The sequence below is a fragment of the Chrysemys picta genome, unplaced genomic scaffold, assembly GCF_011386835.1.
Source record: "Chrysemys picta bellii isolate R12L10 unplaced genomic scaffold, ASM1138683v2 scaf1, whole genome shotgun sequence".
Lineage (NCBI taxonomy): Eukaryota > Metazoa > Chordata > Testudines > Emydidae > Chrysemys > Chrysemys picta.
Genome location: NW_027052708.1, coordinates 2716683 through 2743391, shown reverse-complemented (window position 1 = coordinate 2743391; position 26709 = coordinate 2716683). Strand labels below are relative to the sequence as shown.

The window sequence follows — 26709 nt, the reverse complement described above, 5'->3', positions numbered from 1 at the left end:
GCTGTGGTCCAAGACCGCAGATCAAAGGTAGTACCAGGCTAGAGTCAGGAGACAAGAGTCAGGGTCAGAGTCAGGCTTGGGATCAGAGACGGGAGATCAGGAAGTGAGGTGAGGTGTGGAATCGCTGCAGGCCCAATGTCTGTGCGGGTGCCCAAACAACTTCCTGGGGCTCCCTCCGGGGTTAATTAAGGCACTTGGACAATAAGAGGACCTCAGGGTACTGTCATTCTGGATCCCTTGGGCAGTACTTCCTGCAGCACCTACTGTCCACAGTGGTCCCTGGCTGTGACTCCACAGGGCCTCACAATGGCACTGTGTGAACATCAGCTGTCCCCAGCTCTGCAGACTCAGGTTCTAGTCAATGAATTCTTATATCACCCCACTCTTCGGGGCACTCTTCCTCTGGGTGGGTGCTGGGCCTGGATGGTCTTGATTAAACCCTTTTACTGGGTCAGGAACATGGACCTAGGCATGGGCAGCAGGTTCCCAAGAATATTTTCAGCACCTTAGCCTCCACAATCGATTAGGTAGTACAGTCCTCCCCCCTCTGCAGTTTCGAGCTGAGGATAGCAAGGACTATGTATTCCCCATGCCCTTGGACCTGGACCTGCAGGGCGGCTGTTGAGAACAATTGGCAAAGGGATCCTCTGTGTAAGTCTTCAGGAGGGATTCATGGAAAACGGGATGTATCCTAAGTGATCGAGGGAGCTGCAATTTGAAGGTGATGGGGTTGATTTGCTGAGAAATCTGGAAGTGTCCAAGGAACTGGGAGTCTAGCTTGCAGTATGGCTTGTTTATATGGAGGTGTTTTTTTGCAAGCCAGACCTTTCCATCCACACGGAGAGCTGGGCCTTCCTGATGTTAATTATTTGCATATGGCTTGTAGTACCTTTTCACATCTTGGAGGTGGTCCTTAAGCTCCTCCTGGATATGATGAATTTGTTGGATCCAGACAGCAACTACTGGGTTTGTGGAGGCTGCCGTCAAGGAGAAGTGGAAGCTAGGGTGGAACCCGTAATTAGCTAAAACAGATTCTCCCCCACGTAGGCATATACAGCTTGATGTATAAGAACTCAGCATAAGGAAGGAGACAGAACCAGTTATCTTGATGGTAGTTAACAAAGCATTTTAGGTATTGTTCTAATAGTTGATTCACCGTCTCTGTCTGACCATTTGTTTGGGGAGGGTGTGACATTACATCCCATATTCTTCATAGAAATATGCTTATGATATGGAGATATCCCATCTCCTAGAACTGGAAGGGACCTTGAAAGGTCATTGAGTCCAGCCCCCTGCCTTCACTAGCAGGACCAAGTACTGATTTTGCCCCAGATTCCTAAGTGGCCCCCTCAAGGATTGAACTCACAACCCTGGGTTTAGCAGGCCAATGATCAAACCACTGATCTATCCCTCATATATGAATATGGCATAACTAAGATGTATTTTATGCAAGGTGGGTCATATGAAAGGTTATGATTTACTGAATATGATTATCCTATTTGTATACATGTATCCTTTCTGAGTGGTAACAATGTTAGTCTGTAGTAGCAAAAACAACGACTATTCCTTGTGGCACCCTAGAGACGAAAAAAATTATTTGGGCATAAGCTTTCATGGGCTAGAACCCCCTTCATTAGATGCATGGAGTGGAAAATACAGGATCAGGTATAAATACATGAAAAGATGGCAGTTGTCTTACCAAGTGTGAGGTCAGTCAAATGAGACAATTCAATTAACAGTAGGATACCAAGGGAGGAAAATAACTTTTGAAGTGGTAATGAGAGTGGTCCATTTCAAACAGTTGACAAGAAAATGTGAGTAACAGTAGCAGGAAATTAGTAGGGGGGGAATTAGGTTTAGGTTTTGTAATGTCCCAACCACTCCCAGTCTTTATTCAGGCCTAATGTGATGGTGACCAGTTTGTAAATTAATTCAAGTTTTGCAGTTTAACATTGGAGTCTGTTTTTGAACTTTTCTTGTAGACTAATTACCACCTTTAGGTCTGTTATTGAGTGACCATGGAGATTGAAGTAGGGGTGGGGACAAAACAGGGAAACAAAGGATTCCCACCATATGTATAACCTATTTAAGGCTGGGGAGTGAGTTAATCAAGGTTGCCGGTTCTTCACAGATTCCCCACCCAGGATGACTGCTGGAAACACCCAAGACTCCTCTGGGGAAGAAGGATTGGGACCCAGGCTGAGAAAGGGGTCTGGCCTGTGAAGAGAAATATCTGGAACTTTAAGCTGCAAGCAAAAGCAGTTTGTCTTCAAGAAACTCTGCAACCTGCCTAAAACAACATTTAGGGTAAGAATTTACTATTTGTCACCAGTTTCTTTAGTACATTAAGCTCACTTTGCATGTTTGTTTATTTTGCTCAGTAATCTGCTTTGATCTGTTTGCTATCTCTTATAATCACTTAAAATCTGTCTTTGTATTAATAAACTTGTTTTTGTTTTCTATAAACCAGTTTGTGCAATTCATACGGGGTGTGTGTGTGTGGGGGGGAAGCTGTGTATATCTGCCTCCATATTGAGGGAGGGGGCAATTTTCATGCGTTTAAACTGTATAGTTTTCTCTACAGTGCAAGATAATATAATTTTGGGTTTACATCTCAGAGGGTGTGTGCACTTGAGTGCTGAGCAATCCCCGTGCTGAGTCTTCCCACACAGAGCTGATCTCAGTGTCTCTGTGACTGTTTGCAGCTGGTTGTGGCCCTACCTATGTGTGTGCTAGAGGAGGCTTGAGGGCCGAGCACAGCAGGACAGGGTGATGGAGCCCAGGCTGGTGGAACGGATGGGCTGAGTGGGACCCCAGTACATCAGGTGGCATCCCGGATGGGGGGGTGCAACCCATCACAGAGGATACATGGAGGAGCTGAAAGCATGAACATCCACTAGCCAGCACACTTCATGACCAAAGTTTGAGACAAGCTCTGGGCCTCGGTCCAATGTTATACAGCCAGCAAGTTCCTCAATATGGATCACATAAACCACTAGGAGTCGAGCTGTTTCAACAGAGGGCAGGCTGTTACAGGGGATGAAGTAGACCAAGTGACCAAAATGACGCACAATAATGAAGACCACTGTGTGCTTATCAGAGTCAGGGAGTTCCACTATGAAAGTCCAAGATTACGATGGCCCAGGGTCTAGGTGGAGTATCCAGGGGCACTAAAGGGATTAGTACACGTCACCTTGGTGTACACACACAGGTCATAAGAGTCAATGCAGTCCTGGACTTCAGCTTACAAATGGGGCCACCAGAAGAAATGGGAAGCTGTGCAGAAAGTCTTAAGGCAGCCAAAGTGGCCTGCCAATGACATGTCAGAGCAGAGATGGAGCACTTCTAGCCAGGGGCGTCCCACTGGAACAAATATGCACTCATCCATGTATGTGATTCCATCCTGCATGGAACATTGCATTTTGGTTCTCATTTGTTCAGGCTGTTCTGTTACCTCCAGTGATAGTGGATCTCCCAGCGAAGCAGATCGGATTAGATCAAGCAAGTCTTGACATATTGTGGCACTAAGGAAGTTGTGAGGTTTTAGGAGACAAGGTACTTCCTGGTTAGAGTATTCACCTCTTGGTAGTATTTCCCCTTTCAGGATAAGGCGTTGGCTTTCCCATTCCTGGTTCCCAGGCGATAGATTATGATGAAATCAAACCAAGAGAAGAATAATGCTCAAACTTAGTTACACAAATATTCAAGGTTTTTATGGTCAGAAAAGACGTGCACTGGGCGTTGGGCTCCCTCAAGTTAATTTTGCGACTCTTCGAAGGCCAATTTAATTGTGAGTAGTTCATTATATAAGATATCATAATTCTATTCAGCTGGGATGAGTTTTCAGGAGTAGTAGGCAAACGGGTGCAATGCTTGGTATGTACCATGCCTCTGGGAGACTATGGCCCCAATGGCTATATTAGAGGCCTCTGCTTCTAATACGAATGCCTGGGCCAGGGCCAGGTATGCTAGAATGGGAGCGGTGGTGAAAGCAGCCCTGAACTGTTCAAATTTATCTGCCTTGAGAAGGAGGTTTGTCTTGGGGGTTATTTTCCCTGAGAAGCCTGGAATGAGCCATTGGTGAAAATAGAGAAAGCCCAGGAAGCACTGTAACACCCAGTGGGATCTGGGCATGGCCTCTATATTCTGGGGCTCCATTTTGATGCCTTCTCAGAGGAAAGATAGAACCCAAGAATTCTGTGGAGGATTGGTCAAAGGTACATTGTTCTAATTTCACGAACAGGCCATGCTTCTGTAATCTTTCCAGGATGGAACGAACGTGGTAACAATGCTGCTCAGGATCATCTGAAAATACAAGGATCTCATTGAGATAGATGACTACCTACCGGCCCAAGATGGCTCTAAATAGGTCTTTCATGAAGTATTGTAAGGTCGCGGGAGTGCTGGTCAACCCAAATGGCATTACTAAATATTCAAGTGTCCATAACGGGATCTAAAGGCAGTCTTTCATTCGTCTCCTGCACTGATGCAAACTAGTTTATATGTGCCGCAGAGGTCCAGTTTTGTGAAAATTCTCGCACACTTGATACTATCTACACACTGCACACTCCGAAATTAAGGGCAGGGAATACAAGTTTCAGACTGTCACCTGGTTTAGGATCCGATAGTCTATGCAAAAATGTAACTTTGTCCTTTTTCTTAACACAAAGTACTAGCGCCCCTTCTGAGGAGGTAGAGCACCAGATGAAGCCCTTGGCAAGGTTTTCCTGGATGTACACATGAAATGCTTCCAATTCTGACTAGGATATCACATAGATCTGTTAATAAGGCACATTTGCCCCAGGCTGCTGGTCTATGAGGCAGTCATAGTCCCAGTGCAGAGGTAGCATGTCTGCATTCTTCTTTTCAAAAATGTCTGCATAATCCCAATATTTTTCAGAGATATGGGGACTGAGGCTTGGAAGTGACCACTTCAGGCTAGCCACCACAAACTGGAGTTCCCCCACAGGCACTTCCAAATGGCTGCAGGAGCCCGGGACCAGAAAGTTGGGTTTAGGTGGATGCAGGCAGATCCTTTGGCAGTATTCAGAGAGAAGCTGATCCTCTTTTCTCACCAGGAGATGCAAAGCTTATGCTGCTTCAATGAGGTGATGTTGTGTATTAGGGGGAAGTGTGGAGAATGGATCACATTGAACTGTAGCACTTCCCAATGGCCCTGAATTACAATCTCTAGCAGTACTGCTCCTGTATCATTAGCCCTGAAGACAGGAGGGGCCCATCTATTGTTTCTATGAGAAATGATGAAGGCTTTAAACAGAGGGGGATTTGTAGTGTTTGATCAGCTGTAGCATCTGTGAAGTTATCAGTAGCCTCAGAATTGATCAGAGTCCACTTGGAGGTAATTGGCTTGATCCCATCCCTGGCATGTAACTATTCATACTTGGAAGTGGGGGGAGGACTTGCTTGTCTTGGATAGAGTTTCTCGTGAGGGCCGGGGGGGTAGTTCCAGAGCACACTGTCCTGGTGGTGCCCACATGCTGCCTAGGCTCACTTATTTTCTGATTCCTTGCGGGTTGAGGCCCACAATGGGCAAGAGGAGAGGACATGTCCGGGTGCTGCACAATAAAACCAGCGGTTATTGTGCTTTTGCTGTTCCTTTTCTGCTAGGGTGAAGTGTCAGTGGCCCAGATCAACCTGCATCATGGCTGGGCCCTGGAGTTTTCAGTGTAGCGTGTGGGCAAAGCGGTGGCAAGGTGCCCCCCCTCCTCCTTTTATTCACGCTGTTGTTGATGCAGAGAGAGAGCCAATGAATGCATCCAAGTGGGCTGTGGTCTCAGTGTGGGGTCGCTCATCCTTTACTTCCTCACTAGGTCTGCAATGAAAATGATGCGGTTGAGCTGCCTCATTCCACTCAGCATCAGCTGTGAGTTGCTGGAACTTCTCACTGTGTGAGGCAGCTGACCCTGGGCCTTGTTGTACCCTTCATAATGCAGCTTCTGCTGAGCGAGCATGAGGAGAGTTGTCAAAAATTGCAGAAAATGCTTGCAGGAAGGTGTCCCAGTCTGTTAGCACCGGGCTCACAGATCCATAGACTTTAAGGGCAGTCATGATCATCTAGTCTGCCATATTGCAGATCACAGAACCTCACCCTCCAACACGCTGAGTTACCGAAGTCCTCAAAGGATGTTTTAGAGACTTCAAGTTACAGAGAATCTACCATTTATGCTGGTTTAAACCAGCAAGTGACCCATGCCTCATGCCACAGAGGAAGGCTATCGTGCTCCAGAAGTGGGGAGGCCCAATCCAGCATTTTTCCAGCAACCAAACTGATCACTCATTGCACCCTGGCATGGATGGTGGGATACATTGAAGGGTGGAGCAGGAATAGGAGATGGCATTGGTTCAGGAACCCCCTGAACTTCTTGCAATTCCCATCAAAATGTTTGGGCAGTGGTACTGTAGCAGCCTCCCAACCCGACCCAGGAGCACGGAATTCTCTTCCTGGGACCATGGTATCTGCTCAGGGAGTGTCTGATTTTCTGCTAGGAGCTGCACCACTTGGGATCGCAGCAGATGGTTCTTGGTTTGGAGTTGTATGGTCGATTCAGTACCACATGGGGTGCAGTGGATGATGGCACACCCACCTCTTCTATATCGCTGTTAAGGGGCTCCCACAGAGTGTGGTGTAAATAGCTCTGGGCAAACCGTAAGGCATTGGTGCATAGGCGCTCTGGCCTAGCGGTCACCATTGGGCTGGGGTCCACACATCAGGGATGGTAGTTGGTGAGCAGGAGTTAGAGGAATTGCTAGAACTGGGTTCAATAAGCAAGAGGCAGAGCCTAAGTCAGGATAGGCTCAGAGATTGGAGATCAGAGGTAGTACTGGGGTGGAATTAGGAGACAAAAGGCAAGAGTCATGGTCAGAATCAGACCAGGGTCAGAGACAGGAGATCAGGAAGTAAGGTGAGGTCTGGAGTCGCAGCAGGCCCAATGGCTGTGCCATTGCCCAGACAACTTCCTGGGGTACCCTCCAGAGTTAAATAGGGTGCTTGGCCAATCAGAGGGCCTCAGGGTATTGTCACTCTGGGTCCCTTGGGTGGTACTTCCTGCAGCACCTACTCTCCAGAGTGCTCCCTGACTGTGGTGCTCCAGGTCCTCTCCATGCTGCTGTGGGAACATCAGCTGTCCCAGGCTCTGCAGACCTGGGTTCTAGTCCAAGGACTCTTACAAGTAGCAGCCGGAGCAGGACACCCAGCGAGTGAGAGGAGCTCTCACCAACCAGTCAAGTACTTGAGGCTGCCTGTTAACTGTGCTGTGGCCCACCTCCCAGGGGGGCAAGCGCCAGAGTTTGAAAACCAGTAGAGCTTTGGCCCATCCATCCTTCTAGCTGTCAGGTTTGGCATCTCCTAGGTTGCTTGGCAGAGCTGGACTAAGCTGTGCAGAACCTAGAGCAGGCCATGTGGAAGATGAAGGGTTAAATGCCAAGCAAGGGTCAATAAACCATTAGGTAGCTTCTGGTGCATAAAGTGTGAGTGGGAAGTGAGTAAGTAGAAGGGCAGGAAAATACAGGCAAAGGGAATTGTGGGAATGGCATTGGAGGACTATCTCAACATGAGGTCAGGGTGGGCAGGTAAGATCAAGGCTTAACGTAAACTATGTCCCATGTCCCCATCCATCCACACCATCACAAATTCAATGTGTCCCTAGATACATGTTTAAGAGCTTTGAGTGTGGATGGACAGGGAGGGGAGATGGGAACAACACATGGGAAGCCTGCAGTATAGACATAGCTTTAGGCCTTGCAGTGCTGAATGTAGCAATGCCTAAATACCTCTATCAACCTGGCCTAAGGGCCAGTCAATCTCGCTTTTTGGTCTACAACTGTTCACATGCTGTTCTGAACCAGTCCATTGAAAGGGCATCAATCTAACTATTTACATAATCTAAATTGCTTCACCAAGCTGGGTATGCAATAGATCTTGCTGAACATTAGTTATCAAACCAAAAATGTGGTGAGTTTTGGTTTTTGTATAGTTTACTCACCTGCACCAGTTCATAAAAATGTCTTTTAGTTATTCTCAGCCCAAGGAATGTTTGCAAACTATTCACATTCACTACTAGCGATTCACTATTTGTGGTGCGTGATTGGTCCCAAAGTGTTGTGTCTGCTCCTCAACGGGATGAGTGAAACTTCTAGAAGAAGATGAACACAGGGTGCACTGTGATTAATAAGGATCCAATAATGCATTTCTGGGATCACTTAATTAAATTTCTGAGACTGGAAAGTTATTGGAAGAGTCCCAAGCAGTCATCTGAACAGTGGCCTGACCTCATGAACATTAGCAAACAGAGTTGGAGCTGTTTGTCTGAGATTATTTGTAAATCTTTTTCCTTATTCAGTCACTTCTACTATGAAGCCTCCACTTTGGAGGAATTAAGATCATATGAGGTCACCAGTTCTAGTGAATCAAATTTATCCAAGGAATTGCTGAAACTGAGTGAATTCACTACAAGAGCTGACCATTGAGAGCTACATCCAACCATATGGGGGGATGGCTGTCATCTTGTGTTTACATAGCAACCCCTGTACTGTAGACTATTGTCAATGTTGCCTGAGTATTTCAATGTGAAAGGATCCATTTTCAGCTCGTTACAGCTTTTTATCTTTCAGGCTGAATTCTTCTACATCTGGTCTCTACTTAAGATGATTTAAGTTTGTTTTTAATGAAAACAGATCAACCATTTGTGAGCACAGATAGAAACAATATACTTGTACCATTCTTAAAAGAAAAAAAAAACTAACCAACAAACAAGAAAAAAAACCCAAAACTACCTTATCCTGAGCACCAATAGCACGTCTGGGGTTTGGTGCAGACACTAGATGGTTAGCAGATGATGGTTGCAGATGTGCTTTTAGATGGCACAGAGAAAATCTGTCTGGATTTGGCCTAGTTCTGAGAATTTACTAAATGGATGCGACAGATATTGCAATCCCAGATACTGCAGTATCTTTGGGTCTACATTGTATTTGATATTTAAAGTATGAAATTCTGCAAAAGCCATTGCACTGAGATAGGCCAGAGAGTCTGAGCTGTAGAATATCCATAGCTCTGTAAAATAAGGCATTATATTTACTATGATTTATACTAGTGTAGTGTTCAGAAGGCCCCTAATATGAGCTGGGTGAAACTTTATCATGGGTTGAGTTAAAACGCCAAGGAGATTGAGAAGTTTGAAGTCATCTTTGAGTTAACATAACATTAAGCATAAGCCCCCATCTAAAACAAAAGATATTATTAGCCCTTTCCCCATCTTGTAAATAAAAGTCCTCATTCATATATGTGCTTAGATGCTAGAACTAGGGTGCTGCAGGTGCTGCTGTACCCTCTGGCTTGAAGTGGTTTGCATCATATACCGGGTTTACAGTTTGGTTGAATGGGTCTCAGCCCCCCACCCTACTCTAAAAATCGTTCCAGCTCCCCTATATGCATGACACCAGCTCGATGGCAAAGTGTAAACGCATCAGGATGCAGAGCCAGGTATCACTGGGCCAACCTGGGGTTTGTGTCTCTCATGGCATGCGGCCATTTTAAAGGGGTGTGGTCTAAGATGAGAGCAGAATAAATAGTACAAGTACAAGTACAAGTACATAGTATCTAAGGACCTTGACAGGCCGCTTTATCACGAGACATTCTCTCTCAATGACTGCGTATGTTTGTTCTTGGGGCAGTAACTTCTTTCTCAAGGGCAAAATGGGGTGGGCTCTGTCCTCCAATTCCTATGAGAGTGCAGCCCCCAGGCAGGAGCGGCTCCAGGCACCAGCCCAGCAAGTGCGTGCCTGGGGCGGCAAGCCACGGGGGGCGGCCTGCCGAATCCACGTGGCCAGTGGACCACCCCTACACATGCCTCCAAAAGCCGCCTGACTGCTGTGCTTGGGGCGGCAAAAACCATAGAGCTGCTCCTGCCCCCAGGCCCCATTCCAATGCACCCATGTGTTAGATGAACTCTTTAGTAAAGTCTGGGCAGTGAAGTATCAGGGCACTGCAGAGAATTTGCTTTATTTTGCCATACACAGCTGCATATGCAGAGGTTCACGGCATCTTTCAGGGTGCCTGGCTGCACATTAGCGATGCTAGTGGAGCTGAAATCATAGAAATGTGGGGTATGAAGCACTGGTGGCTCATAGCCAACCCCTGGAAAGCTTTTATTTGCCACTTTGTGGTGGGGACAGGCCATTCTCTCAGGGACTTTACCTTCTCTATGAAGGGTTAGATCCTGCCATTCCCCAGTGTATATCCAAGGTACTTCGTCTCCATGCAGCCGGTGTGGCACTTGGCCGGGTTGGCCATGAGACTCACAGCTCAAAGGGACTGGAGTATTCCACTGACATGATGGGGGTACTCTGCCCAGGTGGTGGAATAGACCATTATATCATCTAAGGCCTTGTCTACACTAGCATGTATGTTGGCAAAACTATTGTTGCTCAGGCGTGTGAAAAAATACCCCCCGCCACCGAGTGCCATAAGTTTTGCTGGCATAAGTGCTCATGTGATCACCACCAACATAGCAACCACCGTTTTTGAGCTGGTTTTATAACGTTGATGGGAGAGCTCTCTCCCATTGGCATAACGCAGCTACACGAGTACTCTTACAGCGCCACAGTGGTATTGGTACAGCTGTGCTGCTGTAAACTTGTAAGTGTAGACATGGCCTAACTATGCAGTGGTATATACTTGGTGGGGCAGAAGTATTTTGGCCATGAGGGTCTGAAATGTCGCAGGAGCTTCATGGAACCTGAATGGAAGGGTCTGGAGTGGCACAGCCCATAGGGCACAGCAAATGCATTTAACTCCTTGGAGTCAGGTGCCAAGGCGATTTCCTAATAGCACCTTGTACGGCTGAGAGGGGTGAGGTATTGAGCTTTCCCCAGGCCTTCTAGCATCTCCTTGATCTGGGGTACAGAATAGGCATTAAACTTGGACACTGTATTTAATTTGCGAAAATCAATGTGAAGGCGAATGCTGTGGTCTGGCTTAGGGACCAGCACAACTGGCCTGCACCAGTCACTATTTGACTCCTCAATTACACCCAATTGCAACACAATTTGTAATTCCTTCTTGACTGTGTCCTTTAACTTCTACTACCAGGAAGTAGCACTTCTGGACACAGCTCTCAGGTTTCAGATGTACGTGATGTTCAATTAGGTGGGTCCACCCTGGTTTAGTAGGAAGGATATTTGTGAAATGCTTGACCAATTCTCTGGCCTCCTCCTGGTGGTCCAGAGGCAAGTTTTCCTCGAGAGGCATCTCTGTGCTCAACCTGGTCTCTGGTCCCTGAGGACCAAGTTTTGCCTCGGGCACTGGGACAAGGGTAAGGCACATCTCCCGCGCTCTCCCAGCTTCAGTAACTTGACGTGATATGACTGGGGCCACTGTTGCTTGCCCGTCAACTGAAACTTGTAGTCCACTCCCTGTGACTTGTCTGAGGATCTCAAAAGGCCCTTGCCCCTTTCCTAGCAGTTTGCATTATGCAGAGGGGATCAGCAGGAGAACCTCATCCCCCGGCTAGTAGACCCAGAGGCAGGCGTTTCTATTGTACTCAGCTTCTCCCTAGCAAAGCCCCCTGCCAGATCCAGTCTCTCTCTCAACTTGAGGACACACTGGATTACATTCTAGTTAGAAGTGCCTTGTTCCTGCCAAGACTCCTGTGAAAGATCCAGTATCCTCCAGGGTTGTCTGCTGCACAGCAATTCAAAGGTTGAAAAAGTGTGGAGGATTACAGGACCTCCTGGATTGCAACAACAAACACAGGAGCATTTTGTCTCAATTATGGGATTCCTTAGTTACACATTTTTGCAACATCTCCTTTAATGTATGGTTAAATTGCTCTACCAGGCCGTCTGTTTGTGGGTGACAGAGGTTTAACTGAGTAAATTTTCAGGAGACCACGACCTGAGGTATTAACTGGGATGTGGAGACTGTGCCCTGATCTGTCAGGAGAAATCTTAGAAACTTTACGCTTGCGAACACTTTCATTAATTGAGTAGCTATTGTCTGTGACAGGGCCGAGCGCAGGGCTGTAGCTTGGGTTACCAAGAGGCATAATCAACAATCACCAAAACAAACTGACAACGGCTTGAACTTGGTTTCATGGACCCCAAGAGGTCTACCCCAATTCTGTCAAAAGGGCTGCTCACCAATGAAAGAGGACTGAGGGGGCCTGTGAGCTGGCTGGGGGCCACCAGTTGGCATTGTGGACAGAATGCACAATAAACTTTAATGTTGTGATTAATCCAGCACCAAAAGAACTGGGCCAGTATCATCTCTTGGGTCTTCTCCACTCCCAAGTGACAGGACCACGGTACATCTTGGGCCAGTTTTAACACCTGGTTCTGATAAAACTTGAGGACCAGGAGCTGGGTTTAGCGGGCCCTGTTTTTTTTGTCCCAGAGCACCCTCACCAAGCAATCCCCTTTTGGTTCAAAATGGGGGTAATAGGTGTCCTGGTCAGAATCACTCAACAATCCATTTGCCCAAGTCCACTGGCCTTATGGAAGACTCAAGACTGGGTCGTCCCTCTGACTCTGGATGAAGTTGGGCCCTAAGTTCCCTCTAAGCTGCATGGCCACACAGCAGGCTATCAAGGAACCCGCAAAGCCACAAGGGCTTGCAGAGGAGAGAGGTAGGGGGTGGGCAGGGAGCAAGTGCTCTCTCCCAGCCCCGGGCTGCTGCCGCGAGAGAGGGCTTGGGAGAGTCATCTCTCCCTGCTGCAGCCCTGGGGCAGCTTGCACCCAAACTGCTCATCCCTGGCCCCACTCCAGAGCCTGCATCCCCAGCCGAAGCCCTCACCCCAACCCTCTGCCCCACACCTGAGCTCCCTCCTGCACCGTGAACCCCTCATCCCTGGCCCCACCCCACAGCCCACAACCGCAGTCAGAGCCCGCACCCCCCCGCCCCTGTGTCCCTACCCTCTTCCCGTTAGTGGGTTAGTTTGCTGTTCAATGATGTGTTCCTTGAGTTGAAGACGTCAAAAGTAGGATTCTAGGTCACCACAGAACTATATCACATTTGTGGCGGTGGTGTGGCAGAAGGAGAGGCTCCAAGATAGCACAGACTTTTCTGCCGGGCTAAGAGTATAGCTGGATAGATTAACAATATTAATTGCACAACTTAAGGGAACCACTGTTGTCGCCCCTTGTGGCATGTCGGAGTTTAGATAGTTTAGTGTCCCTTTTCCTCTGTAGAGAAGCAGAGTGTGTTTTGTAAATGACTTGTCTAGTTTTTGTAAAGTCCAGCCATGAGGAAGTGTGTGTGGAAGATAGTTTTTTTTATGAGAGTTTCCAGTTTTGAGAGCTTATTCTTGATCTTCCCCTGTAGGATTTCTATCAAGTGTTCTTAAAACTACAGTACCCACCTGGTGAAGTGAAGAAACAGATTGACAGAGCCTGAAGGGTACCTGGAAGTCACCTACAACAGGACAGACCCAACAAAAAGTAACAGAACGCCACTAGGCATCACCTACAGCCCCCAACTAAAACCTCTCCAGCGCATCATCAAGGATCTACAACCTATCCTGAAGGACGATCCCTCTCTCTCAAAAGCCTTGGGAGACAGGCCAGTCCTCGCTTATAGACATCCTCACAACCTGAAGCAAATACTCAGCAGCAACTACGCACCACACAACAAAAACACTAACTGAGGAATCAAACCCTGCAACAAACCCTGGTGCCAATTCTGTCTGCATATCTATTCAAGAGACACCATCATAGGACCTAACCGCATCAGCCACACCATAAGGGACTCATTCACCTGTACATCTACCAATGTGGTATATGCCATCATGTTCCAGCAATGCCCCTCTGCCATGTACATTAGGCAAACCGGACAGTCTCTACGCAAAAGAATAAATGGACACAAATCTGACATCAAGAATTGTAACATTCAAAAACCAGTAGGAGAACACTTCAATCTGCCTGGACACTCAATAACAAACTTAAAAGTGGCAATTCTTCAACAACAAAAACTTCAAAACCAGATTCTAACGAGAAACTGCAGAAGTGAAATTAATTTGATGGAATAAAGACTGAGAGTGGATAGGTCACTACAAAAACTAATTTCCCCTGCTGATACTCACACCTTGTTAACTGTTTGAAATGGGCCACCTTGATTACATTAGCACTACAAAAGTGATTTCCACCCCTTCTTGTCAACTGTTGAGAACAGTCCACTTCCCACCTTAATTGAATTGGCTCATTAGCACTGACCCGCCCCCCCATGGTAAGGCAACTCCCATCTTTTCATATGCTGTGTATTTATACCTCTCTACTGTATTTTCCACTCCGTGCATCTGATGAAGTGGGTTTTAGCCCAAGAAAGTTTATGCCCAAATAAATGTGTTAGTCTCTACAAGAACTCCTCATTGTTTTTGAGAAAGGCCTCAAGAACATCTTCTTTCCCCATTTTGGCGAGAACTCCTCCCTCCCACACAGGTAACCACAGCCCCTCACCCACCTGTGGGCTCCAGTTCTCCAGGGTTAACAGGCGAAGCATAAACCGCTGCTGCTCCCTGCTGCTTTTGCTGGCACCGTTGCTGTTGTAGTAACTGCTGCTGCTGTTGTTCACCCATCCATTTTAATAGGGCTTCAGAATCCATGGTTTCCTAGGCAGTGGCAGACACAGCCGGCATTCTCCACCCATCCACTGGGCCTGTCCACCAGTCTAGGGGCAAAACAACCAGCCCCACCCCACTCTGCTTTAGCCTCCTCTGTTATTCCTCTGCCACACAAAGATAAGGCGTATGGAAAAGTAACACAAGTGATAGTCTTGACTCCTGATCTGTGCTGATGCTACAGGGTCCTCTACTCTCCTGTAGTTCAAGGGTCACGGCCTTCACTTTGCCTCGGGGGGCCACAGGTCAGCTGGCTGGCTTGACTATCTACCTGCCCTGTGGCAGCCTCCTCCTGCTGCTGCTCAGGGACATGTTTGTCTTTCCTTCTCTGCCCCCTCCCGCCACTGAACCGGGTTCTCTCTTACATCGTCCAGCTGGGAACAGCTGGATCAGCTGGTTCCCAACACCTGCCTGCTGAGCTTCTCCTTAGGCCAGGGCTTGCTGCTCCCTGGCTCCCTAGGCCCTTAACGGGGCAGACCCCACTACTCCAAAGAGCTTTTGGTTCTGTTGGCTAAAGCAGCTTGGGGCTGTAAGTGAAGGAACTGCTCCTGTTGTTCTTAGTCCCTCCTGCAGTCAGAGAAGCAGGATTTTGAACTTTCCTTGTAAATAAACAAGACGGCACTAAAGAAAATTTCTCCATCAATTTCTGCTTCCAAGTGGAACATCCCCAGAGCCCTAAAATTTGACTAGCCACTCGGGTTAAAAAGGGGCAACAGCCCCAGTCAGGATTAGGGCCCCGATGTATTTTGAGGACTGTGCAAATATGTAATACAAGTAAATAAAATAAATAAAATGTAAAAATGTATGAGTGAGAGAGACACACTAAGACCCAAATTACCAGGGTTTCACAGTTCTGAGTATAACTGTATGTTTTTATGAGTGCACATGTGTGATTTTTAGCTGCTGTTAGCTCCTATAACAAAATTTATTTAAGCGATGGAGCTAATAACAGAGTTTACAGTCAGGAAAGGAAAGAGCAACATTGCATGAGGAGAAATGATTAGTGGGAGAGAAACCACTTTCTTCCTCACTCAGGCCCTGCTGGAGGGAGTTTGAGTCTCCTATAGATGCGGTACTGTGGTTTCTGCAGTTATATCTGGCTTTCAGAAGGATAAATCTCTGTATCTCAAATGAGAGAATATTGGGACACTCTTTTTTTTAAACACGCACCTTGGGACAAATGCCTTTGGTGCTGTATGTCTGCATGTGATTTCCTGTATGCACCAAAGAGTCTGTTTCAAAAGTTCCCAAGGAGAGTCAGAATTGTATTAACTTTTGCAAGAGCCAAGAATGTCAGGGGAGAGCTGATGAAATATTTTTCAAATGAAAACAAATCATCAAAATTGCTTTTCTGAAGAAAGCAAATTTGGAAGAAATTTCCTTTTGGTGAAAAAATTTCAAATACAAAAATATTGATGTCTTTTTAATTTTTATTTTTAAATGTTTGATTTTTTAAAGTCACACTTTTTTGTTTCTCTCTGTTTCTACTGACTGGTGACTGAATTTTGTGCCATGCTGCCAGGAGGTGTTCCCTGAGTGGTGAGTGCCCATTCATAGCGGGAGAATGTGTGATTGGCTCAGCTGACTCCCATGTCACACAGGGTGAACTGTTGCTGTCTCTGATGAGCACTGGGGCTAAGCCGACCCACACTACAAGACTGACCATCTGCTTGTGGGGTTCACTCTAGGGCAGCTGAGATGCAGCTGGCTCCCCTTCACAGTTTTGGGCAAAAGGAAATGATTTGAGGCTGGTGATTGTCTCACTGACCACTGCAATTTGCAGATGCATGGCTGGGCTTTCCATTACATAGGACAGTCCTTATGCATTTTGGGTCTGGGCACTTTGCTAACAAGGTTCCCTGCAGGGCAGCTGGATTGCACTCCCCTTCCCCTCCTCTGCGCATTATCCTCCCCCTCCTTCTTATCTCCCACCCTCACCCCCTCCACCCTCCCTTTCACAGTCCCTAGGGGTATGTTGGTGACATTACTTTGTGGGTTTCAGTGTTTTTGTGTGTGTGTGGATGGTGGCAAGGGACAGCCTACACCTCCCCACCACTGACCTACTGTAAAATACACACTGGGTCACAGCACCAGCAAGAGCTGTGAGGAACAATCAGAGTCTGATTTTGAAAAATAGCAGCCTGAGTTAGGCTTCCAAACCCATTCCTAGCCACCTGCCTGCAGTCGTGTAGCTGGGAGTAAATGAGGGTAGACCGAATTTACTCATATCTCATTTGGGGAATACGGTGTTTCGTTTGGGAGTGTAACCAATGCTTTTTTTGCCACTACAGCACTTCCTGCCTTATTCCCATGAGTGCTCAGCCTCTGTGAGCCTTTTTATGATTTTCTCTCTCCGGCTGCACTTGGAGAACCCTTCCCCTTTTGTGCATGCAGCGCTGACTTTAGCAAGTGCGGGGCCCGATTCCTGGGGTGGCACTTCAGATTGCCGGCTGGGGGTGGCGGAGCTGCGGGGCTGCCGCTGTCTGGCCAGGGTTGCGGGGCTGCCGCGCTCTGTCTGGAGCTCCAGCCGGGAGAGCAGGGCTGCGGGGCTTGCCGCGCTCCGGCCGGCGCTCTGGCCGGGGTCACAGGGCTGCGGGGCTGCTGCGCTCCGGCCGGGGTCTCGGGGCTATGGGGCTGCCGCGCTCTGTCCGGAGCTCCAGCTGGGAGAGCCGGGCTGCGGGGCTTGCCACGCTCTGGCTGGCGCTCTGGCCGGGATTGCAGGGCTGTGGGGCTGCGGTGCTCTGGCCGGAGTTCCAGTCGGGAGAGCGGGGCTGTGGGGCTGCCGCGGTCCGGCCGGGGTCACTGGGCTATGGGGCTGCTGCGCTTTTTCCGGAGCTCCAGTCAGGAGAGCGGGACCGCGGGGCTTGCCGTGCTCCTGCCGGCGCTCTGGCCAGGGGACCGGGGCCCCCGAAGATGACCGCCGCCGGGTTGAGTGCGCAGGGCCCTCTTAGGAGCGGGGCCCGATTCCGGGGAATCAGGTGAATTGGCCTAAACTGGCCCTGTGTGCATGTGACCAACACCACAGATCCAGGCAGGGCTCAGGAAGTTCACAGAGTTAGTGCAGTGCCACAGATGTGCTGATGCCAACAGCTGGTTAGTGCCAAAGTGAATGCAGCGTCTCAGTTCCCTGCAGGAGAGATGGCTGATGTGGGAGACAGCTAGAGCAGAGGTTCCCAAACTTATTTGGCCTACTGCCCCCTTTTCAGAAAAAAAATTACTCAGCGCCCCCCTTTTCAGAAAAAAAATTACTCAGCGCCCCCCTGGAAATCTACCTTCTTTAAGCGAACAAACAGAAAGATGCAGTGACAAATTTGTGTTCTTTTATGTATCTATATTTCTACCTACGTCCTACAATATAGTAAAGAAAGATGTGTTATTAGAATAGCGCCCACGACATCAGGTACACAGTGGTTTTTGCGTAAGATGGCAAAAGACAACCAAACTAAAATACTAATGAAACTAATAAACTGGGTTTTGTTCTTTGCTCAGCATTAGATATATGTATTTGATATTAAATTGTCAAATATCAAACTAAATTTATCAAGAAATAATTAATTAAAAATAATCAATATGCAATTAAAATCAGTTAATAGTTTTAATTTAGTTTGCCCTTATTTAAATAATTGTTCCTTATTAACACACGCCTTATTTACCAATTAACACAGATGATTCGATAGATATAAATAAATGTTAATAGTTAACAGTTTTTTACGATTTCATTCCCATTTTCGTTAATATTGTAATAAAAAATATGACAAATATATTGACTGTACACTTCAAATAGTACTGTACCGACACAAGCCTGCTACGATTTTATTATTAGTAAGCACTAGAGACACAGAAACGTACGGTAGATATGTAAGAAAATGTATAAAAATACTCACGTGTAAATTGCTCTTTTATTGAAACAACAATAATACAATTTGCTTTGTATGTGATCCGTAATCCATAAAGATCGAAGGTATTGAATATGAATAAAAAATTTTAAATACTTATTGCACTATTGTTAACTGCTTTTTACACAATTAAGAAACAATCTAAATTAGATTTCATACATGTCGCCTATTTATAGTATCGTATTGTAAACAAGTCATTATACGCACATATTCCTGCCGATGCATGCTGGACTTCCCGACAATGCGCGACACGCTCGCCTGCCAACACTTGCTTGTTAAGAGCTGTTGGCGGACTTGACACCTGATCGGTTATAATTTGTGAATTTATTTGGAAAATAAAGTAATCACTACAACTTTAACTCTATGTTACACAACAGATGAAACATGTACGAACGGTTTTTCAAAATTTTCTTATATTCTTTCTTTATGCTTCCACCGCCCCCTTATTTTTATTCAACGCCCCCCAATTGCACCCGAATTGCTGAATTCTCAGAGGGCGCTAAAGGGAAGGTGAATAACAGAACAACCTTAATTTCCTCCTTGCTTGCAGCTGTATACATCTTCTGCAAGGCCCTCTAGTGGCCTGTCTAAAAAGTGTCTCCAGAGAAATATCTATCACTGCATCCTCCTCTGTGAAAGGGAACGATAGTAAAACATTCATTCAACCATTCAATAAACATCAGCACAGAATATTAAAAAAAACAGCCCAGTAAAGGCTGGACAAACTGTCTGACCCTTCAGCCTCATGCCAGGAGATTGTCCTGCCCAGGTAAAACACTTGGCTGGCTACTCAATCCCTGAGTTCCTCAGGTTCCCAAGATCTGACTTAGCCTTTCAGGAAGCAGGGTGGCTGTTAGATCTAGCTGGTTGTCTCCACTACCCAGGTTCTGGAGGAGATGGTGGCTGGTCTCTATGAGCAGGGGGATCATTACTCACAGGTTCAGCCTGCAGGTAGGGATCTGAATGCTCCAGAGATTTACCTGGTGAAACAACCCAGTGTCACATGATACTACAGGACTCAAATACAGTAAGATCGAGGGGTGTTCAGCCGTGCCTGTACCATTCCTTCTTCTGGGGAGCCTTTCAATCAGACATGATCTCCTGGGTTCAGGTCCCTCAGGGTTAGACTCTGTGATGTCTGACAAAGTTTCTCTTCTGACAGTTTTAGGTTGTTCTTCCTCCCGTGGTAGCACTGGAATCTCAGGCCAACGGAGGTCTAAGAGTGAAGGGAGGTTGGGATGTTGGACCTCAACTCAGCAACTCATAAGGAATAAATCCATTTGTCAGAGGTGCTGGCCTGTATGGGAACAGGGCCAGATAAGGCCTGTGTGTTGTGTAAAAAGCTGTTTCACCATTTTTGCTGAAAGTTCTGTTTCCCCATGGTTTTCTAATGACTGGGATGGCACATGGATGAAACTGCAGGGATTTGCAAATTTAACAGTTTCTGATACAAACTGAGGATCATTATCAGAGAGGACTTGCAGTGGGGTTCCATTGCAGCCAAACATGGATTTCATCCTGACCCCACTGTCTGTGATGTAGTGGTCAGCAGCTTGGCTACTTCAGTAAATCTTGACAAGCAGCTAGTGAATGGAAGAGAGGTTCCATTAGCCAGCTGGAGAAGATCTTTCTGCCATGGTGGTTCTGGGGGAGGGAAGGTAATAATGGTTCTGGCTGGTTGGTTCTCATGTGAGTGCAGATCTTACAGTTCTCTCCTCTCTCTGGTACTTGTTCCTCAGTCAAGGCCACTGAACTGACTGTTGAGTTGTTTCTGTGCATTTTGGGCTGGGTTGGTGGCCCCCGTGCAGTTTATGCAGAATGTCCTTTTTCACCCCCATGTGGGGATAACTAGTCTCGACCCCTTCAACAACAGCCTGGTGCCTAGGCTAAGATCACCTGAAACCACCCAGTGCAGCTTCATAGAGATGTCTGATGTTGCGCTTATGTCCAGCCTTCTTTGCAGTGGGTCATAACTTAGCAATTCATCTGCCTTTGGTTTTTCTTTCACTCTGGAGGGTACGTCTACACCGTAATTCAAGGGTGTGATCACAGCTTGAGCTGACACACTGGCTCTAGCTTTAATCTAGCTAGCTCAGGTATCAGAGCAGTGAAGCCACAGCAGCATGTGCTTCATCATATCTGTACAAGCCCATCCAGAACCCTGTGTTAGCCTGGGACTAGCCTGCATTGAAGCTTCTGCTGCTCCAGCTTCACTGTTCTGGTACCCGAGCTAGGTAGATTAGAGCAGCGGTTCCCCCACTTTTTCCTAACACTACCCACTAACTGCATTTTGCTTTTCTTGTGACCCACCATTACCTATATGTACCCACCACCCCAGCACCACAACACTGAATCCTGGCCCGTGGCAGCCCCAGGGTAGGAGAGTGAGTCTGCACCTCACTTACCCCCAGCAGGATCTTCTGTCCTGTGGAGCTGGGTCAGGCCCCCTGCTCTGGGCATTGTGAGCCTGCACATGGGGTTGCAGGACCTGTCAGGTTTGGCTCATCCTCTCCTTCATAATTATGGAGGAGCAGCAGGGCCAGACCCTGAGTGGCACTGCAACCCCATGTGCCAGGTTGAAACACATGGAATGGGGAGCTGGTGTGACCCAACTCCTCTTGGTGCCAACTGGCAGAGGGAACACAACCTGCCTGGAATTTCACAGGGATCCCGGAGTCAGATATACGCATAGTAGTTCACCGAAGGGTGGCCTGTGAGGTCTCTACTGAGAGTCAGTAACCTGTAGTCATCATAATCCTTGTGAAATGTATATACAGATAATATTTCAGGAGTTATGTATCTAGACTAAAATATGGTCTTTCAGTTAAGGCAGGTCCAGGAGGTGACATACCTCCTTCCTCAAAGGAACATTTCCGAGGTAACGCGCACCTATCTCCCTAACTGGTCACTTTTGTATTGTGCATTGTCTGCCTCACAACAGAGGCCTATCTGCAGACTGAGCCAGAGTGAGTCAAAAACATTTGAAATCTACAAGAGAGAAAATCTACAGAAAGAAAAAAAACAGCAGCTGTGAGGGGGCATCCTGTTTATGAATAAAGACAAAGGATGGGACTGGTATATCTTGGAGAGGGCGCTAAGGTGCCCACTGAACCCTTCACCTAGGAGGCAAGCTGACAGCGTATTTGTCTCATGAAAGGAGGGTTCATAGCAACTTGGCAGTAAAACGCTGAAAGTGTTCTGGGTAAGGATTATTCTACAAGACATGAGAGTGTCTTGTTAATTAGATCTAAGCTCTAGAATGTGTGTTACAATTATATTTTATATGTAACCATTAGTTCCAGTTCTTCTAGTTGCTACTGCTTGAATCTCTGTGATTTGCTAAATCAACTTATACTTGCTTTCACTATAAACATATCTAAGTTCTGTACGTTAAGCCAAGTGGTGATCTGAGGTGGAACTGCTAAACTGTGGGTGCACTGCTTCTTTGAGAGCAGAAAATGTGTGAATACTGCGAGTGTCCAATGAACCAGGGGCTGGACACCCCATGGAGATGTTCGGAGGGGTCAAGGGTTAGCATGTACCTACTGGTAAGCTCTGGGGTAACAGCAGGGTATGTGAGGCTTAGAGGGGAGTATTTCCATTGCCCGGGCCAGTGGAGTTGGGAGCTGACCCATGGCAGGCACAGATGAGACTTCTTCACGCTAAGGGCAGGTGGTAGCGACATGTCTCACAACCCTGGATGCCCCTGGGAAGTGTCAGAACTGGTCCCATCCATACAGAAGCTGCCACTTTGAGGTAAGTGAGGGGCCAGCCCATTCTTCACCCTGTCCTCCATCCCTGGGGGCCTCTCCCCTCCACTGGGCCAGGAGAACTGTATGTTTGCATAGGCCAGGGTCCTGTGATGAGTAAATACAAGCCTGCCTTTCATGACCCATCGAGAACCTTTCCACGACCCATTAGTGGGTTGGAACCTACCATTTGGGAAACACTGGATTAAAGCTAGCCCAGGAATGTCTGCATGAGCTGCAATCACAGACACACCCTTAGAGGTGCTTTACTCTGATTGGCCTGGGAGGGAGCACTTGGTGTGCGGGTTCTCCAGCTTGAACTCTGGCTGAGGAGTGTCTGGAGTGATAGCTCTGGAAAGTGGATTACTGCCATGAGATTTTGTTCTAGCTACACAAGGAACTGTGAACTAGAACCACGTGAGCCTCATTCAAAAGTTGTATTCTAGGGGTAATTCATCTGGGGGTTTTGTCCCTAGCAGAGTAGCTAGCAGCTTGTGGTCTGTTTCTAAATGAAACTTTATTCCTACAAGAAAGTCTCTGAAGCATTTACACGCCCTGCAGTGTTAATGCCTCCTGTTGTAAATGTGCACAGCCCCTCAGTACTGGTGAGAGCTGGAGAGGCCTGTGTGATGGGTGCCACATTGTAGATTACTCTGTTTGAAAAAGGACTGAATTAAGTCCATAGGATGACGCACTGACTGACCCCAGTGGTATCTTTCTTCAGCCTAGATAAGGCTAAACATGGCAGGTGGCTTGGGCTGTGTTTAATCTCCCTGAATGCTGGGCTCTGGGTTGGCCTCAATGGCAGGAGATTTTGTGCTTTTGGAGATAGCTCCAGGGTTTTGACTTCTCCTCTAGGCAGGGTGGAAATTTTCCCAGAGGCTCATATGCCCACACACCAACATGCTTCAATGATATTCTGAGCCTCACTCATCTGGGTTGTGATTGGAACATTTTCTGGATCTGCTCTGACCTCTGTCCATCAATGATTTGACCTGTTTTCTGAGACCTCACCCTTATTGTTTAATTTTAGGCCTAACTTCTCTAGTCCCTTTACTACTACGAAAAGACATTGGTCAGGCTGGATCTGCATTGACCCATGTATGGGAATATCATTCATTTGGCCCTTGTGACGTTTTCCCTTTGAAGTGTTCAGGTGCAGACGATTTGCTGAGCAGTACATGGTTGAAACAAAAGCCTCCAAAATCTTCTATGTACGATGAAAGCCGTCAATATGCAGATTCTCTCTTTGATCTTCTGGACCAGTCCAGACTCCTGGTTTTCCATAGAGACAGAGCACTCAGACTTCCAATGGCTCGTACCCTCTCACACAAGGGTTTAACCATCTCTCAACCTTTAGCCGTTCTGTCTGCTGTTCTGTCTGCAGAGACATGGTGAAATGAAGTGTATGCCATGATGGTAGAATCACCCGTTGATGGAGCCTGTCTTCAGAAGAGTTACTAATAGTGACTCTGGACCTTAGACACTCTAAACAGTCTTCTTGGGAGAACGGGAAGGCCTTTTTTTCCTGTGAACAGAGGAGAGCATGTCCAAAAACATCAATTGTTTTTGTGTGTGTGTTTTTTTAATTTCCCAGAAACACTTATTGTTTTTCAATGGAAATCTAAACCCAAAACAACATTGAGGAACATTTTGGTTTTTGAAAACCCCACAGTCATAGGTTTCACCCCCACTCTGGACTTTAGAGTACAGATGTGGGGACCTGCATGTGAACCCCTAAACTGAATTACCAGCTTAGAGCTGGTTTGGCTGCCACCACCCAAATAGTTTGTCATTTGGGAAACTCTGTCTTCCCCCCCAAAATCTTTCCCTCCCTAAAAAAGAACAGAACAGGAGTACTTGTGGCACCTTAGAGACTAACAAATTTATTAGAGCATAAGCTTTCGTGGGCTACAACCCACTTCTTTGGATGCACATAGAGTGAAACATATATTGAGGAGATATATATACACACATACACAGAGTATGAACAGGTGGGAGTTGTCTTACCAACTCTGAGAGGCCAATTAAGTAAGAGAAAAAAACTTTTGAAGTGATAATCAAGATAGCCCAGTACAGACAGTTTGATAAGAAGTGTAAGAATACTTACAAGGGGAGATAGATTCAATGTTTGTAATGGCTCAGCCATTCCCAGTCCTTATTTAATCCTGAGTTGATTGTGTCTAGTTTGCATATCAATTCCAGCTCAGCAATCTCTCGTTGGAGTTCCCTCCCTAGGTAGCCTTGAGAGACTCCTCCACCAATTCCCTGGTGAACACAGATCCAAACCCCTTGGATCTTAAAACAAGGAAGAATTACTTATTCCCCCCCCCCCTTTCCTCCACCAATCCCTGGTGAGTCCAGATCCAATCACCTTGGATCTAAAAACAAGGAAAAATCAATCAGGTTCTTAAAAAAAAGGCTTTTAATTAAAGAAAAGGAAGGTAAAAGAAAACTCTCTGGGAGATAGCATACAACCTGATCTCACAGACAACAGATTCAAAACACAGAGGATGCTCCCCTAGGCAAAATCTTAATTACACAAAGAATACCCAATTTGATTATTCCCTAATGCCCAAGACAAGTTACAAAAAGAAAATAAACATAAACCTATTTATTCCTTTTCTAATACTCACTACTCTGATAAGAGGCTGATTCCTTGATCTTTTCCACTCAGGCCAAAACTGAAACTGACTCTAAACAAAGAAAACTTTCCTCCTTCCTTTTGAAACATCTTATCTCCCCATTGGTTCCTCTGGTCAGGTGTCAGCTAGGCTAGGTGAACTTCTTAACCCTTTACAGGTGAAAGAGGCATTAACCCTTAACTATCTGTTTATGACACCCCCAGTGAAAAGAGGTGGGTTGAGTTCAGTGTTCATCCCATTTCTTTTCTTCATCTCAGGTGTGCAGGGTGTTAGTCCTACTGAGCCTCAGGCCAGGCTGTCTCCAAGGTTTTGGAGATGTGCCCTACTTATCCTGGACGTGGTCCCTGCCAGCTTATGTGACACTGGCTTTGTTGACCCTGCTGCTGGGAGAGAGAGAGAAACTTTGTCGGTCAATTGGATGTTCCCTTCAATTGTCCAGTCTTCAGTCTGGCTTGAATGTCCGTGGATCAGGGTCCACTAACCCAAGAGATGGATTTTTTTTTCACAAACACTTTGACTTTCCCAAATTTACATTTCTTGATAATATTTCATAATCTTTTTGGGTAATAGGTAAAAGAATACAGGAAATCAGTGTGTCCCCAAAACTATATTATATAAAGTTTGTAATTTTTAAAAGTACAGAAAGGAGCTGAAAAGGCAGATCCAGACTTTGCCACCTTTTTCATAAAGAAACTATTGATATGACTGCAAAACTCCTTTGGAGTCGTAGTCAGAGAGGAACCTTCTTCTGTTTGCAGAATCTGTTAGCCTGTGTTTGAGATTCTGTAGGATCTGCTAAGAAGGAGACTACAACACCCATCAGAGCCTTCTCCATTCCACATCCCTTCTCTCTGGCTGGATAAGGGGAAGAGTCCTGAACCAGGAAGTGGCTGGGCTATTGTAGGAAGCAGTGGCTGTAAGGCAAATGAGGAGCTGCAGAGAGCTGGCTGCAGAGGGCAATCCCCAGGACCTGTATGCAGAGCCACATGTGGAACAGGCTGTGACTGCTGGAGGTTATGTCTGGGTGCGGGTCTGTGAGAGGTTTATGGAGGAGCAGCAGTAGATGAGCAGGAAGCCAGTGCCAAGAGGCCCCAATGAGAGACACTATGTGAAGCTGGCCTGGAAACCTGCAAGCTCCTATTTGCTTGACTAGAGAATGGACTGGAGAGGGCACTCCAGGCACTCGGCCTGAAGAGCCCTGACTCTCGACTGGACAGCCCCAGAGACCCAAACATTTATCACTATTGCTCGCTGTGAACTCTAACTATTGAAGCGTTGGTACTTATGGAATCTGCAACTTTCCCCTTTCCTGCCAGTTCTAGTCAAATACCCTTTCCCTTAGCCACGTGTCTGAGCAGTTATTGGGACCCAGCACCTGCAAGGCCTAGGTAATGAAGCACCTACAGTGCTTGCCTCCAAGTCGCGGTACACCTGGCACGGCACTGGCACCGGAGGGTTTGGTCAGATGTACTCCAGCACTGAGTAGCCCAATAATTACAGGAGAGTGGATATTGTTTCTAATGGGTTAAAGTAGAATTTGTTCTGCGATTATCACGTCCCTCTTGGTTTGGTGTTTTTACAGTGTGAACAGTTTTTACAGTGTGAACTTGCTCTGCTTGTGTGTCCAGTGCATGTCTTTGAGCTGGTATCCACACACCAACATGGCTGAAAAACGCAACTTCCCTTGCTGGGTGTTTCCATCCCCTCCCCACCCTCATTCCATCCACTGTGGTGGTGCTGGCCTGTCTCCTGTATGGCCAGAGACCCTGATGTGCAGCAGTCAGGGGTGCTG

The 26709-nt window shown here is 46.8% G+C and overlaps 2 protein-coding genes across 2 annotated transcripts in view; one reads left to right on the top strand and one right to left on the bottom strand.

The window, feature by feature from the left end:
• Nucleotides 1-26709, top strand: part of LOC112061359 (scavenger receptor cysteine-rich type 1 protein M130-like) — a 737202-nt gene that overhangs the window by 240344 nt on the left and 470149 nt on the right. The window lies entirely within an intron of this gene.
• LOC101946474 (scavenger receptor cysteine-rich type 1 protein M130-like) overlaps nt 1-26709 on the bottom strand; it is a 61934-nt gene that overhangs the window by 2228 nt on the left and 32997 nt on the right. Inside the window, exons 9-10 of the mRNA XM_065578721.1 lie at nt 13416-13426; nt 5829-5960 (exon numbers count right to left, since the gene is read on the bottom strand). Coding sequence (XP_065434793.1) covers nt 5829-5960; nt 13416-13426 — 143 coding nt within the window. The remainder of the gene's footprint in view (nt 1-5828; nt 5961-13415; nt 13427-26709) is intronic.